The 17,418-nt window shown below is 36.2% G+C and overlaps 1 protein-coding gene across 12 annotated transcripts in view; it reads right to left on the bottom strand.

The window, feature by feature from the left end:
• RAD51B (RAD51 paralog B) overlaps positions 1 to 17,418 on the bottom strand; it is a 642,672-nt gene that overhangs the window by 570,787 nt on the left and 54,467 nt on the right. For all 12 annotated transcript variants that reach the window (XR_004729965.3, XM_035260799.3, XM_054240085.2 and 9 more), the window contains one exon: positions 16,695 to 16,878. Coding sequence is in view for 11 of the 12 variants with exons in the window: in XM_035260799.3 (XP_035116690.1) it covers positions 16,695 to 16,878 (184 nt within the window). In the remaining variant the exon portion in view is untranslated. The remainder of the gene's footprint in view (positions 1 to 16,694; positions 16,879 to 17,418) is intronic.

Genomic DNA, 17,418 nt, shown 5'->3' with positions numbered 1-17,418 from the left:
ACAATAGCCACAAAAAAATAAAATACCTAGGAACACAGCTAACCAGGAGGTGAAAGATCTCTAAAACAAGAATTACAATACATTGCTGAAAGAAATCAGAGATGACACAAATGAAAAAACATTCCATATTCATGGATTGAAAGAATCAATATTGTTAAAATGGCCATACTGCCCAAAGCAATTTACAGATTCAATGCTATTTCTATCAAACTACCAACATTTTTCACAGAATTAGAAAAAAAAACTATTCTAAAATTCATATAGAACCTGAAAACCCAAAGCAATCCTAAGCAAAAATATTATAACAAAGCCAGAAGCATCACACTACTCAACTTCAAATTCTATTACAAGATTACAGTAACCAAAACAGCATGGTACTGGTACAAAGCAGATATACAAAACAAGAGAAGAGATCAGAAAACCCAGAAATAAAGCCACATACCTACCTACAACCATCTGACCTTTGATAAAGTTGATGAAAACAAGCAATCCCAGCAGCATTTACTGAATTCCCTATTAAATAAATGGTGCTGGGATAACTGACTAGCCATAAGCAGAAGATTGAAATTGGATTGCTTCCCTTCACCATGTACAGAAACCAGCTCAAGAAGGATTAAAGACTTAAATGTTTAAAACTTAAAACTATAAAAACCCTAGAAGAAAACCTAAGAAATACTATTCTGGACACAGGCCATGACACAGATTTCATGACAAAGACTCCAAGAGCAACTGAAAAAACAAAAACAAAAAAAACTAACAAATGGGATCTAGTTAAACAAAAGAGATCTGTACAATAACAACAATAATGAAAACTATGAACTGAATAAACAGATAACCTACAGAAAGGGAGAAAATATTTGCAAACTATGTATCTGACAGAGGTCTAATATCCAGAATCTATAAGGAATTTGAAGAAATAAATAAGTAAAAACAAACAAATCCATTAAAAAGGGGCAAAGGATATGAAAGACACTTCTCAAAAAAAGACAAACACACGGCCAAAAAGCAAATAAAAAAATGGTCAAAATCCCTAATCATTAGAGAAATATATACTAAAACCACAATGAGATACCATCTCACACCAGTCAGAACAGCTATTATTGAAAACTCAAAGAATAATAGATGCTGGTGAGGTTGCAGAGAAAAGGGAACACCTATACAATGTTAGTAGGAATGTTAATAAGTTTAGCTATTGTGGAAAGCAGTTTAGCAATTTTTCAAAGAACTTAGAACTATCATTCAACCTAGCAATCCCATTACTAGGTATACACCCAAAGGAATATAAATCATTCTACCACAAAAACACAGCATGCGTATGTCCATCACAGCACTATTCACAATAGCAAAGACATGGGATCAACCTAAAGGCCCGTTAACAGTTGACAGGATAAAGAAACTGTGGTACATATATAACATAGAATAATATGCAGCCATGAAAATACTAAATCATGTCCTTTGCAGCAATATGGATAGAGCTGGAGGCCATTATCCTAGGCTAACTAATGCAGGAACCGAAAACTAAATACCACATGTCCACATTTGTAAATAGAAGCTTAACACTGAGTCCTCATGAACACAAAGATGGAAACAATAGACACTGGGGCCTATTTGAGGGTGGTGGGTGGGGGAGGATATGCACTGAAAAACTACCTTCTGGGTACTATGCTTATTACCTGGGTAATGAAATAATCTGAACACCAAACCCTCACAACATGCAATTTACCCAAATAACAAACCTGCTCCAGGTACGCCCTGAACTAAAATAAAAGATGGAAAGGAAAAAAAAAAGGAGAACTAAAACAGACATCAGTGTCCAGAACTTGGTCACATGGCTATCTTCAGTTGTCAAAGAAGTTGAGAAATCAGGAAACACAATGACTGTCGTGAACCAAGGCTGGGCATACAGCTACCAAAACTTGATTAGGGTTCTATTAACAAGGTGAAGATGGAAATAAGTTTTGGGTAGGCAACTAACAGTATCTCCTACAAATACCTAATTAGTACTTATTATCTACTACTGTATAATGTTAATCTTTTTAAAAATATGTTTTACATTCATAATAGAAACAAAAGTCTTGAAAGCAGACTTTCATTTTTAAAAAATGCCTTAAATGGTGATTACACTAAAAATATTAGTTATTTAACTTCTGAAGGGAAATACTTAGGTCACACTTTAGAAAGAAATTCTAGATCCTAGAAGGTGAGATTCTGAAACAAATGCACAGAAAAGGTTTTTATCATTTTGAGAGTACTTTTCAGAATAACTTCTCTGGGTAAATGAGGGTACAAATAAACAATCAAATAAGCTTTGCAGAATCCTAACAGTATACAGACAAACCAACTAAATCCAGAGTTAGAAGTTTCTTCAGGCCGGGATCGGTGGCTCATGCCTATAATCGGCAGCACTTTGGGAGGCCAAGGCAGGTGAATCATTTGAGGTCAGGAGTTTGAAACCAGCCTAGTCAACATGGTGAAACCCTGTCTCTACTAAAATTGCAAAAATTAGCTAGGCGTGTTGGTGAGGGCTTGTAATCCCAGCTATTCGGGAAGCTTAGGCAGGAGAATCATCGCCTGAACCTCAGAGGCGGAGGTTGCACAACTGCACTCCAGCCTGGGTGACAAAGCAAGACTCAATCTTCAAAAAAAAGAAGTTTTCTCAGAGGTGCCTATAAATTCTCCCCAAAGCTGGCCATTACAGGCATTTGCCCAGCCCTTTATATAGCAATAAATATTGGTATAAGCTAACTCATAATTGTAGGGTCTTCTGTAAACATAAAGTACTAAATATTTATTTTAAAATAACTGCACTGATTTATCACTAAATGATAATCTTACTCTTAGTGGACAGAGTACATCACTATAACTCCAAAAACTGACACTAGCCTCCAGCTACTAACCACTCATGAATTTTACTGCATCACCATCTCTACAGCTTTAAATAATAAGAATAACATAAAAGCCAGATGTCCTTACAATCTAATTTTAAAACAAACTTAACACTAGTCAAAAAACATTAAAAAATTTTTATTTTAGCTAAACAAATTGAGTTAAGTGCATTATTTGAGTTTAGAAAACTCTGATTCATCGTTAAAGCAACTAAAGGTAAAAACAGTCACTAAATCAGATTTAGCTGGTTATGAAACTATCAACTAATATTACATAGTATTTCAGAATTTACAAAGTCCTTTCAGAAATATAAACATATATTATCCCTATAAGATTATTACATATGAAAGTGCTTATAAATTATAAAAACCTCTCTATAAAGTCTAATAATCAGAAATATACTATTACTATTCATTCATCAATATTATTAGTAACAATAATATTAAGCTTATGAGATAGCAACTTTTAGCCACTTTCTACAGATAATGACACTAAGGCTCAGAAATGAGAACTAACTGGTCCAGGACTGCATAACTAGTTGTAACACATCTGGTACTTAAACTTCTATTTTCTTTCATTTTTCATTTCATTTATATAAATATATGAGATACAGTGTAATTTTGTTACACGATACATTGCATAGTGATTAAGTCAGGACTTTCCATGTATCCATCACCGGAGTAACATACATTGTACTAATTAAGTAATTTCTCATCATCCAATCCCCTCCCACCCTTCCCAGGCTCCACTGTCTATCATTGCACACTCTACATCCATGAGTACACACTATTTCACTCCCATTTATATGTGGTATTTGTCTTTTTGTGTCTAGCTTATTTCACATAAGATAATGGCCTCTGACTTGATCCATGTTGCTGCAAAAGACATCATTTCATTCTTTGTTATAGCTGAAGAGTATTCTATTGTGTATACATACTACATTTTCTTCATCCAATCATCCACTTAGGTTGATTCCATATCTTTAATATTGTGAACTGTATTGCGATTCTGGGTACCTTCTACTGCTCTCTATTCTGTTCCATTGGTCTGTATATCTGTTTTTATACTAGTATCATACTGTTTTATTATTTTGAAATATATTTTGATATCAGAAAGTATTTTGCCTCCAGCTTTACTTGGAAGGTAATTGTCTTAACTGTACTATATTAACTGGACACATTCAAGAAATGCGAAGGATACGTAACAGTATCAATCAAAAAAACAAATTTTGTCTTTGAAAAACACAAGAAAATATCTTTTGACCAAACTGTCATACAGCTAGTTTTCTATTTCAAACTGTGTATTTGAATTCAATTAAACAGTGAGCTGTTATTAGATTCTATTCAACAGATTATCTAACTTCTCTAGTGTTTTCCTTTCATAAGTTAAAATTCATAACATAGAATATCATCTGACATAGTTAAACTTCTAAAGAAGGTATTATAGTAATACTATGTACAGAGCACTGATGTTAAATTCCCACTTGAATCACAGCTCTTTGTATAAAATCTTGGTTGATGTCTCACAGAAGTTCCTGCATCATACTAAATTAAAGGTACAGAGCTGTCAAATTATCAATGAATCTTCTACATTCAGTTTTAAAGGGGTAGGGGAGACACTTAAGTTTTAGTTTCCAAGTATCTTTTCAATTTTTAGACGAATATTAGAATGCTCTCCCTTTAAGTATTATAAGAATTGAAGAAGGTATCTAATGAGATACGCATTTCAAAAATGGCTTAACTAAAAAAAGTGTGATGCATCATTCTACAAATATGTACTGGACACTACTCAATATACAACACTATTCAATGTAGGCAGCTATGGAGGATGCATAAGAACATAATTCTGTTGTCAGGGAGCTTTATAGTATAACTGAGTAGCTCAGATATACACATGCAAATATTTAAATGACACTGCAAGGCAAATACATGATTAAAGTTCCAATTAGAAGTTAGACCATATGTACTACAAAAGAAGGTAGAATTAACTGGGCTAAAACAGTGATACAAAAATCTCAGGGGAGAGACAGAACTTGAGAGCTCAGACAGGAAAGAAAAAAAATTAGAAAGGAAGTGATGAAAGAGGAGGACATCCACAGCTAAAAAGACAGAGAAAGGTCCAGGGTAGATGAGCAGTCTGCACAGAAGAGAAATGACAACATGGGAGGAGTACGTTGGAGCCAGAAGGAAGAAAACTTTAAATATCGTATCATATATTAAACTGAGACTTAATCATTCAATAAATATTAATTAGAGCATATATTATGTGCCATATTGTGGCACAGGATTCAACTGTGGACAAAACAAATAGTTTATCTACTCCCATAGGGCTTATAGTCTAGTAGTTTTAATTCTATAATATCATGGTACCATACAATGCTTCTGAACACACGAGAGATGTGATCAGAGACACACTTTGGGAAAATGATGTAGCAACGGTATGTACCCATATGAACTATTACTTGTAATATTGGGGTTCAGGGTACCCTCAGCTCCCCTGAGAGGACGTTTCTCCAGGTTCTTGGTCTCCTGCCCTCTCAAAAATGAGAGAGAGGACCATGGTGCAGTGCACAGTAAATGCCGGACTCAAAAGTGTTTGTAGAAAGTGATTTATTTAGAGAGAGAAAAATGAGAAGGAGAGAGAAACAGCTAACTCTCACACTGAGAGAGAAAAAGCCGCTCTCACACTGAATGAGAAGGGTTTCCAGAGGGAGAAAACCAGAGAAGGAAAGCTCCTCTCACACTGAGTGAGAGAATCCAGAAAGAAGGATTTCAAGAGAGGAAAGCAGCTTCCACACTGAGTGGAAGGGAATAGAGACAGATGGAGTTCAGGAGGGGAAGACAGGCTTCCGGGAGAGTGTTCGTGCAACCCAAACATGGAGTCCAAAGGGGTGTGGCAGAAGGGGACTTTTAACCTGGGAGGAACCCCCACCTTCTCTAAGACCCGGGGCCAATGAAAGGTGTTCCTTAGAACTTCCGCTGGACTGATTGACTTTTGACCCTTTCTCCTGCCCGCGAAATTCAAACATAAACAAATCTCCCAGATGGAGCGAGATGGGAGGGGGGAATGGCGCTGGGAAGTCTTGCCCTTATAACTATGCCCCCTTGTGGGCCCGGAAAGAGAACACATTCCCTCATACTGATACAGAAAAGGGAGGGGCAGACCCATTTAGATACTACAATAACAACCCAGGATAAAAGTGGCAAGTGATATTATTCAATTATCCAAATGGCTCCTTAAGTAATTTTAGATAAATCATCTCATTCTCTGCATCTTTGTACTCAATGGAAAAGAAGATTGCCACTCAGCTACAACCTTAAGATCTTCAATTAGAAAATTTTACAACAAATCAAGGCACTGTGTAACACTACACTAAATACGTAAAGTAACTTTACTAAATATGTAAAGTAACACTAAAGACTAGGAGCTACAGCTGGCCTTCATTTCCAACCTTTTCTTAGCAATACAACTTTAGAATTATGCATGTGCTTTATCAATTTAACCACTACCTATCAGTCTCCAAAAGAGCAATCACTTTCTAAATAAGAATGGGACACTGGCCAGGCATGGTGGCTCATGCCTATAATCCCAGCACTTTGGGAGGCCATGGTGGGCAGACTGCTTGAGCCCAGGAGTTTGAGACCAGCCTGGGCAACAGAGCAAGACACTGTCTCCACTAAAAATAAAAAAAAATTAGCTAGGCATGGTGGTACATGCCTGTAGTCCTGGCTACTTGGGAGGTTGAGGCAGGAGGATCACTTGAGCTCGGCAGATGAAGGCTGCAGTAAGCTATGATCACACCACTGCACTCCTGCCTGGGCAACAGAGAGAGACCTTGTCTCAAAAAAATAAAAATAAAAATAGAATGGGACATTTAAGGGTCAAAGCTAGACATGATAAAGGGTTTACCAAGAGACTATGAAGGTCTGTGCTACCTCCCTTTAATTCCCTTTGTGTAATCTATAGTCCCAAATAAAGGACAGACAGAGAAGTACCAAGTTACTTACAAATTTTTAAGAAACAGAAAAGGAACACTAGACAAGATACTTATTTTATTCTCCATTATATCACAGAGAGCGATTTGTCTCTACAATTACCTTATTTGTAGAAGCCTTTGGGGCAAAGACTCTGTTTTGTTCATCTTTATTATCCCATTGTGCCTAGCATGGAGCTTTGGATGCAAGTGCTAAAGGTTGAATTAAAAAGGAAAAACAAAAAGAGTCTAAGATCCAAAAAATAATATGAGTTAACCAGATGAAGGAGGGTTCAGGCAGTAACAGCCTCCATCAGTAAGACAGAGGGGATACAATAGTAAATAAGACATAATTTTTCCTTCTGAGGCACTTGCAGCCTTGCTAAAAAATATATCAGGAGGAGAGAGAGAACATACACCAGGCATTTAGAATGAGGTAACTAGCAAAATTAATAATTAAAGGCTACTTTTTACTGAATGTGCCAAACATTGTGAAGACCATTACAGACATTATCTCATTTAATACTCACAGCCCTATGGGTCAGATATGATTATCCTCATTTTTCAAACGTGGAAACTAAAAGTTAAAGCTGGCATAAATACTTATTCAAGGTCATAAAATTAGCAAATAGTGGAGCTAAGATTCAAACCAATGTCTAACTCCAAAACCAGTTCTTTTAACCTCCAGGAACCAGATGAAAGTAATGAAGGTGGTAGAATGTAATCAGGTACTGAATGCATTTAGAAAGTGGAGCCAAGAGGATTTGCTGAAAGATGAAGAGCAGGGTTTCAACTGAAGAGGTATTAGAATATCTATGGGACCAGATAACTAAATGGAAGAGAGCCAATGCATCAAAATCTAGTCCCCTTCTCCAAATACAGCCAGTGCTGTTTCCTTATGAGTACCCAGAGCCAACTTCTACTCATAAAACCTGCCCTACTATCCTATTTATTTATGGGACAGGGTCTTGCTCTGTTACCCAGGCTGGAATACAGTGGCATGTTCATAGCTCACTGCAGCCTTGAACTCCTGGACTCAAGCCATCCTCCTGCCACAGCCTCCCAAGTAGCTATGACTACAGGTGTGCACCACCACACCCAGCTAATTGTGTGTTGGAGTGGGGACGGTGTGTGAAGACAAGGTCTTGCTATGTTGCACAGGCTGGTCTCCAGCTCCTGGCCAAATGATCCTCCTACCTTAGCTTCCCAAACGATAGGATTTCAGGTGTGATCCACCACACCTGACCTCCTTTTGTTTTTTAAATTTTTTATTTTGAAACAATTTAGATTTACCAGAAAGGTGCAGAAAGGGTACAAAGTTCCCAAATGCCCTTTACCCAGCTTCTCCTAATATCACCATCTTACATACCATAGTACAATTATCAAAACCAACGTATTAAGATTGATGCAATACTATTAACCACATGTTGCCAGTTTTGAGCAATTACAAATTAAGTTGCCATAGATACTCTTGTACACATGTATTAGTGCCCCTGGATGTCAAGGGTCCCTATGATTTCCTTCTGGCTTGGTGATTTACTAGAAGGACTCACAGGACTCAGAAAAGCTGTTATAGTCACAGTTATGGCCTATTACAGCAAAAGGATACAGATCAAAATGAGGAAAGAGAAAAGGAGCATGAGCAAAGTCCAGCAAAAAACAGGTGCAAGATTCCAGGTGTCCTCTCCCAGTGGAGTTGCATGCACGTGCTTAGTTGTCCTAGCAACAGTGTGTGACCACACGTGCAAAGTAACGTCAACCAAGAAAGTTCACCCAAGCCTACATGTCCAGCATTTTTATTGAGGGTCAGTCACTAGGCAAGTAATGCCTGCATGTGAATGACCTCAGCTATTTAGATTGTAGTCCCTAGATCCCCAGAGAAAAATAGGCTTCACCATATATCTCACTGTTTGTATAAACCATCTGATCAAACCAGTACCTGTGGCTCAAGTCCTCAGGCACATACCACTCTTACTAAGCAGAATATTGCCAGGACTCAGCTCTCACCTTCCAGGAGCCAGTCAAGGGCAGTCCTGAAAAGAGGCCTTTTTGGGAATGGCTAGGTGTGAGTAACCCATGCCAGCTGAATTAACCCTAGCCTGCAAAACCTATGAATCCATTTCTGAGCTAACTCATGCATTTTAACAATGGCACAATATAATACTGTACGGATATATCAACACTAATTTAGCCAATCGTCTACTCATTAACCTTTAACTTGTTTCTAGCTTTTTGCTAGAAACAATAAAAACAACGTTTCAGAAAGCATAAAGAGCTACACAAAAGAAAGATATACTTTTTCTAGAATTATTTTCACTGACCGATAAAGGTTTAGTCTAGACTGAGTTTCAGGGACCTGAATGAACATAAGATAGTTTTAGGAACAATCTGATTTCAAATCAGATGTAGGCATTTATGGAAAGGAAAAACACTGTAAAGGACTTTCCTTACTTCAGAAGTCCTATGGTGCTTGTTTTCAATAATAAATATAAAAGTAATAAGAGCAAACCAAAAATTACATGATTTCTAGAAAAGTCATACAACATTACACACAGCAAAATAGGACTGCAGAGTTTTAGCAACATATCTATGTCTACATCTAGGGTCTATGATTCCTACTTTACAATCAGAGTAACTTCATCAGGCTTTCACAAAAGTGACAGTTTTGAATATTTATGTTTAAGATAAAAGTAAATGTCAAATTTGTGTACATACATTCTTTTTCCTGTTATCTCACAAGTTATAAACATAATATTCCCAATTTAGAATAAAACCTTAATTATTTTAAGTGATGTAGCCTAGTTTCTTATTTTTTAATTTTCAATATTTATTAGTATCTAAGACAAGGTATAATCCTACAAAAATTAAACACAGTCTGCATAATGGGACAGCTCGTGGTGTAAAAAATAATAATAATAAATAAATCCTGGCGCACATGAAGTTTATCACTAAAAAGAAAACAAAAATTTATGCTTTTGTCAAATAATAAAAAGTTAAACCTTGTAACATGTCCACTTTAAAAAAAGAAAAAAACTCTTTCCATTTGTTAATGATTTAAAACTCTGTCTTTAAAATAGCAAAATTAAAAATGTACATGTTTTGATTCATTTTTCTAAGCAGCTTTAAACATAAAAATAATCAGTAATATTCCAGAAACCTTGATAAGCAATAAATTAGAGCAATGGATATTCTCAAAAGGCAATGTAATCAAGAACACAGATTGCAACAGAAAAACTGATTATAAGCATATCTTAGCAAAATAATTTGGATTTAAACAACTTTCAATGGAAATAAGGCATTTCCCCTCTTAGAATATTTAATAATATATACAAATTTTTCTCCATATACCTCTTTTGTAAATAGTGTTAACTGGTACTAGTCCCCTTACACCAGAAAGCATCTGTACAATATCAAGAAATGAAGGAAGTAGAAGAATCAGAGGAGACAAAAAAAGTTTAATATTATACATATAACAACTGAAATTGATTCGTTGAATTCTCTGAAAAAGTAAAAATGTAGATCTTGGAAATAGGAGTAAAAAGCATTTCCAAAGACTTTTCAAAAGGTGAAAGTCCTGTTATCTAAGTAATGTATTTTCGTTCTCTTTTATTCCAACAACTTATAAAACTCTGGAATGGAAAATAAAGAGATTACAACTAACACGGCATGCTACAAAGGTCAACTTAAAAACTTGGCCGGGTGCAGTGGCTCACGCAGGTAATCCCACCACTTTGGGAGGCGAGGCTGGTGGATCACAGAATCAGGGGTTTGAGACCAGCCTGACCAGTATGGTGAAACCCCCATTTCTACTAAAATTAGCCAGGTGTGGTGGCTAATAATCCCAGGTACTCTGTAATCCCAGGTACTCTGGAGGCTGAGGCAGGAGAATCACTTGAACCCAGGAGCAGAAATTGCAGTGAGCTGAGATGGTGCCATTGCACTTCTTCCGGGGCAACAGAACGAGACTCCATCTCAAAAAAAAAAAAAACTTAACAAGAATTTCTTTCTTTTTTTTTTTTTGTTAATCAATGAGAGCTTCTTATGTTGCTCAGGTTGGCCTTGAACTCATAACCTCACCTCCTCAAGCGCCAGGACAATTGGCCGGAGCCACCCCGGCTCCCGAACAAGGATTTCAACAGCAAGAATAAAAGAATTTAAATTGTGTTAAAAGATAGAGAAAAATATTATAATAAATGTAAATATGACATACATATTATGGTAAGACTATTTTTAAATCTGAATTATACTTTCATTAGCTATTACCTCCTAAATACTAGTTATCCATAGTGCTAGGTCCTGGAAATCAAAGAAATAGAAGATGCAATCATGCCGTTAAGAAGTCTACCACAATTCTGTATGTCTCAGAAAAAAAGAAAATTATGCCATGGAAAAAAAAATCCCCAAACTGGCATCTAAAAGATCTCTCATTCTACTTACTGCTTGTCCTTTCCTATGCTGAATGTACTGAAGCAAGTAAGGTCACTTTTTGGCTTCACTGTAAAATGAAGGGGCTAATCTAAATTTTCTTTAAGGTCCTTTCTGGCAAAAACATCCTATTATTTTAATCTGATACATAATTTATAAGATGTATAATAACTATTCTGTAGGTGGTAATTAGAAGTCAATGATAAACAGTCAACATAAATAGGGATAACCACAATTTATTTTATAAGGCAATATTTAAATTCTTTTCTGTTATTTTTATCAAGTATCTCTAAAGTCTCAGAGCCGACTGTTTTTTCAATACTAATGTGAACACACTTTAAAAAGACAAAGGTTCTGCATCTTCCAACCCCATAGCAAAGTATCACTTAGACCTCCTCCATAAACTTCAGAAAAAAGATTCTACCAGACTTCTACAACTGTTTCTCAAAATTGCAGTCTGAACATATTCAAACGTCTATGAAATTCTCTGTGAGAATTTTTAAATTTTGTTTTCATTTCAGTGATAGCTTCAAAATATTAGTAAAACCATCTTATAATTGAAAACTTCCAAAAGATATTAATACATCTATTTTCAATCAAGTGATACTGATTAGTTCCTCTTTAATTCTCAGGGACTAATGTAGAAAAGAGCAAAAGCAAACTTAAAACTTAAATGCATTCAAGCCCACATGAGGGCCAAATGATGTCACCCTTCCCACTCAGATAAAGGTTTTTTAGTGCTAGTTCAAATAGCCAAAGAGGTGGAAGAGCTGAGTCATCATGTTTTATATACATATTTTTATATATATATTTCAAAACAATCTGTAAGATAAGTTTATATACGTATATCACAAGCAATAATTTAATTTAGTAAATTATCATCTATAACATATTAAATTGTTATAATTAGAATAGTACTATGGTGTCTGTAGATGCAATCCACCTTTATGGTTTTATAAGCACAATTTAATGTTAAGAATTATTAACTAGCCGGGCCAGGCGCAGTGGCTCATGCCTGTAATCCCAGCACTCTGGGAGGCCGAGGTGGCTGGATCACGAGGTCAAGAGATTGAGACCATCCTGGTCAACATGGTGAAACCCCGTCTCTACTAAAAAAAAAAAAATACAAAAAATTAGCTGGGCATGGTGGCACGTGCCTGTAATCCCAGCTACTCGGAAGGCTGAGGGAAGAGAATTGCCTGAACCCAGGAGGCGGAAGTTGCAGTGAGCCGAGATCCCGCCATTGCACTCCAGCCTGGTTAACAAGAGCAAAACTCCGGCTCAAAAAAAAAAAAAAAGAATGATTAACTAATCTTATAATTCTGTAATTTCTGTGATATTATAATAAAAATGAAGTCAGCAATGGGGTTTTGTGAGAATATTATTTGTATTTAAAAGGAGTCAATGCCTTAGCCTAGTTTGAGAAAACAATGCTCTTATAAGCAGATTGCTCTCTTGTCCTTCTTCCTAATTCCTTAAGCTACTGGGTTTGTGGTGGTACCAACCCTGGGTCCTGAGCCTAGGAGAAGGGAGAATGGTTCAGATCAGGGTTTTCTGAGCCATCCTAATACATGGGTAGTGGTATTTCATTGTGATTTGAATTTGCATGTCCCTAATGACAGGATTTTGACTATCTTTTCATGTGTTTATCTGCCATCTATGTATCTAGAATGCATGGCTTACCACCCAATGCTCAGAGGCCATCAGACATTCACCTGTCATAGTTCTACTAGACTGAGATAAAAATCTCTTCTCCTACTGCCTGGTTCTCTGATACTATCTAAATCTCTAAAGCCTTTTTCAAATTTAAGAATCTTAAGAATTTTTCTTCCTATAAGATGCCAGTGTAATTTGAGTACATCTCCAATATAAGACATTCTGCCACTGAAAATTGTATTTTATTACTGTTAAAAACAAAGATATATTAAAAATAAGGTTTAAAGCAAATATTAAAACTTAAGTTCAGTACCAATAGAGATAAGATTAATTAAAGACCAAGATGAGAAGTAATATCTACAATTTATACATTCAAAAATATTTGTTGAGTGTTTATTATATGTTAGGTACTATTGCTGGTACTGAGAATAAGGCAGTCCAGGTACAGTGGCTCATGCCTGTAATTCTAGCACTTTGGGAGGTCAAGATGGGAGAACTGTTTGGGCACAGGAGTCTGAGACCAAACTGCTCAACACAGTGATATCGTATCTCTACAAAAAATAAAAAATGAGCCAGGTGTGGTGGTGGTTCCTGCCTGTAGTCCCAGCTACTTGGGAGGATGAGGTGGGAGGATCACTTGAGCCCGGGAGGTTGATGCTATAGTGAGCCGTGATTGTGCCTGCACTCTAGCCTAGGTGACAGAGTGAGACCCTGTCTCAACAAATAGAGAGAGAGAGGACAAGACAGTAGAAGGAACATACAAACATTAGATATATAATATGCTACGGGGTGAAAGCTGTGTTGGAGAAGAAACAAAGCACAGTAAGAGGGCAGCTGGGATATGGTTAATACTTATATGGTTTGGAAAGTCCTCACTGATAAGGTGACAGGATAGAATAAGCCATGTGGATATTTAGAGGAGGAAGGTTCCAGGTTGAAGAACATGAAATACTCCTCTAACGGGAGCATCTATGGGCATGTGAAAGGAATTACAAAGAGGCACAGGTTTACTAATTTGCAAAGCAAATGAACTAGACAACAAAATACTATCTTAAGACACTTAGTTCCATATATGTTGTGGTTTTTGCAATTACTTTTAATGGCAAAAACCGCAATTACTTTTGCACCAACTTAATAAAACCATCTATTCAAAATATAGAATAAATGTATAAAAGTTCATGATTTCCATTCTACTATAAGGACACATGCACATGTATGTTCATTGCAGCACTGTTTACAATAGCAAAGACCTGGAATCAACCCAAATTCCCATCAATGATAGACTGGACACAGAAATGTGGCTTATGTGTACCATGGAATACTATGCAGCCATAAAAAACAATGAGTTCGTGTCCTTTGTAGGGACATGGATGCACCTGGAAACCATCTTTCTCAGCAAACTGACACAAGAACAGAAAATCAAACACCATCTGTTCTCACTCATAGGTGAGTGTTGAACAAGAAGAACACATGGACACAGGGAGGGGAGCATCACACACTGGGGTCTGTTGGGGGGAAACAGTGGAGGGGCAGCGTGGGGTGGGGAGTTGGGGAGAGATAGCATGGGGAGAAATGCCAGATATAGGTGATGGGGAGGAAGGCAGCAAATCACACTGCCATGTGTGTACCTATGCAACAATCTTGCATGTTCTTCACATGCACCCCAAAACCTAAAATGCAATTATAAAAAAAAAGTTCATGTTTTTTTAAAAATAATCTCAGACCTGTGTGAGAGATTTTTCAATTAAATGCATCAATTTAGCTAGAAAAATTCTGACATTTTCTAAAGGAAGTATTTTTCAAAATTCTTTTAAAACCAATCTTACTTGTCACAAAAAACAGTTATCACAGTTAGGCAAGTACACAGTATAATCTGCATTTATCTCTAAATATAGAAACAAAGACAAAGACAGATAAATGGGATATTCAGTACCTACTTTTTTTCAGAGGGTTCTGTTAGAAGCAAAGAAAAGTAGGGCCCCTTTCTCACTTGGGAAAATAAATCACCTTGGAAAAAACTGAAAAGCATTAGTCTACAGTTACTACTTAAAAGCAAAAAAATACAACTTTTAAAAAGTGAATTTTATTTTGCACAGGATTAAGTCAAGCAACAGTATGAACTAATAATAAAATAAGACTATATAGTCATCCTGCTGTATCCATGGGGGAATGGTTCCAGGATTCCTCTGCAGATACCATAATCCATGGATGCTCAAGTCACTCATATAAAATGGTACAGTGTTTGTATATAACCTATGTACACTCTCTTGTATACTTTAAATCAACTTTAGATTACTTATAATACCCAATATGATTTACATGCTATGTAAGTCACTGCTAAACTGTATTGTTTAGGGAAAGAGGGAAAGAAAGTCTGTACATGTTCAGTACAAAGACAACAATCCTTTTCTCTTTTTCCAAACATATACATATTTTTAGAGACAGAGTCTCGCTCTGTCTCCCAGGCTGGAGTACAGGCATGATCATGGCTCACTGCAACCTCAACCTCCTGGGTCCAAGTGATCCTCCTGCCTCAGCCTCTTGAGTAGCTGAGAATGCAGGGTCATACAACCACACCCATTGTTTTTTCAAATATCTCCTCTCCTTAGTTGATTGAATCCATGGATGTAGAACCCACAGATACAGAGGGCCAACTGTATACATAAATTCCTATTCAATCAAGTATCTTTATAAACTATTTCAAAGTTCCCTATTCTCCTTGACCAGAAAATATATAAATTTGAATTTATCATTTTAACCAACTACAATAAACTATAAAAGACGAACATCACCCAAGATAAACTATATCACTTGACTTTAATTCAAAATAAACTAAAAAGCCATTAAAGTATGTAGAATTTTTTGAATGCTACATTTTCTCCCTTGACTTTTTCCTCGGTTTTATAAATCTCAAAGGCAGTGTGGTAGTTTATATCACTTATAGATATTCTTTATGTTGCAAAGATCCAAAACTTTAATTTTCCAAAAACAAATCTAAAAATAATAAAGTCATAACCAAATTTTATCTCAGTTTAAGGAATTGTCTTTTCTTGAGATGAAGCATGACTAAAATTGAGAAGCCTGAATGATGATGAGGCTGTGGAAGAACTGAAACATCTGACAGATGGGAATGTTAAAGCTTATACATCACAACCCCTTACAATATCCTGTCATCTTCAGACTTCTGATCACAATGCCCATTACTAAAAACCAATCCACCAGTAATCTTTCAAGATTTGCTTACTGGCACTTTCATTACTATCATTCCAACACCCCTTAATAGTGACCTTTGACCATTTGAAGCAAACCAAAGCCTACCTCACACAAAACGGCACAGAACACAATAATGTATTATCTAAACCTAAAATACTTACAATAAAACTAATGACTGCAACAAAGAAATGGACCTAGGCAATTTCATGAAGTTTTACTATTTATATTTACTGCAGTATGACAAATGTGATATAAAGCATACACAAAAAGTAGACAATGAGAACTAAGAAAAGGAGGAATTACATGAACTTTTAAAAACATCATTCAAATCTGCTCCAGGCTCAAATTATTAAAAGAATAAAATAATCTCAGCAGATGAACTAATTTAAGATGATGGTGATGTCTGCTATAGCAATTAGACTGTACCACCTTTAAAAAGTCATCCATTTTACATTTTCCTCTAATTTTATTACTTGATACTATAAGTCAGTGAATGTAATATAAAAGAAAAGAAAAGAAAAAAGGGGGGATAAAAACTTACTGGGATTGAAAACTCCTCAGCCAAATACTTCAAGGAAGATGCTTCTCTTGCCAAGAATTTGTTTCTTTCTTTGAGATTGCCTGGAAGTTGTGTATCAAATTCCTTTCTGACCACAGAAGCAACAGAGTCAATAATCACAAGTTTAACTCCTTTTGAGATAATTTCTTCTTCCAAAGATTCAATCCTATAAAAGAAGAATTTATAAAATGGTCGATAAATTTAAGGTATAATAAATAAATAAGGGTGTTGCAATGGCTAAGTAACTTAAAAACAGTAACAAACTATTCTTCCCTACGTTACAGTAATGGTTTGCAAGAATTCAATAAATCCACCTTATTTTCAGGTCTTCTAGACATATCATACTTTTCTGGGAACAGAGAAAACTGTTTCTGGGTAGTTTCAAAATTCCTTGGTTCTCCTAAGATAATGCTAACGCTCCAATTCTGGGGTAAACTACTTGTGGCGGCCAGTCTGCAAAATGGCCCATACTTACTCCCTCCTCTTGGTATTTCACATCCTTGTGTAGGCCCCTCCCACAGTATACCAGACTTGATCTGTATGACCACAAGCATATGACAAAATGATGGTACTTTATTTCTGAGTGTAGGTTATAAAAGACTACAGCTTCCATCTTGGGTACTGCTTCACTTGCCCAGTCTCTCAGGTCACTTATTCTGGGGGAAGCAAGTTGCCATGTTGTGATTTGTGGAGAGGCCCAGATGGT

The sequence above is a fragment of the Callithrix jacchus genome, chromosome 8 (genome assembly GCF_049354715.1).
Source record: "Callithrix jacchus isolate 240 chromosome 8, calJac240_pri, whole genome shotgun sequence".
NCBI classification, from domain to species: Eukaryota; Metazoa; Chordata; class Mammalia; order Primates; family Cebidae; genus Callithrix; species Callithrix jacchus.
Note: the sequence above shows the minus strand (reverse complement) of the source record. Positions and strands in the feature narration are given on the sequence as shown.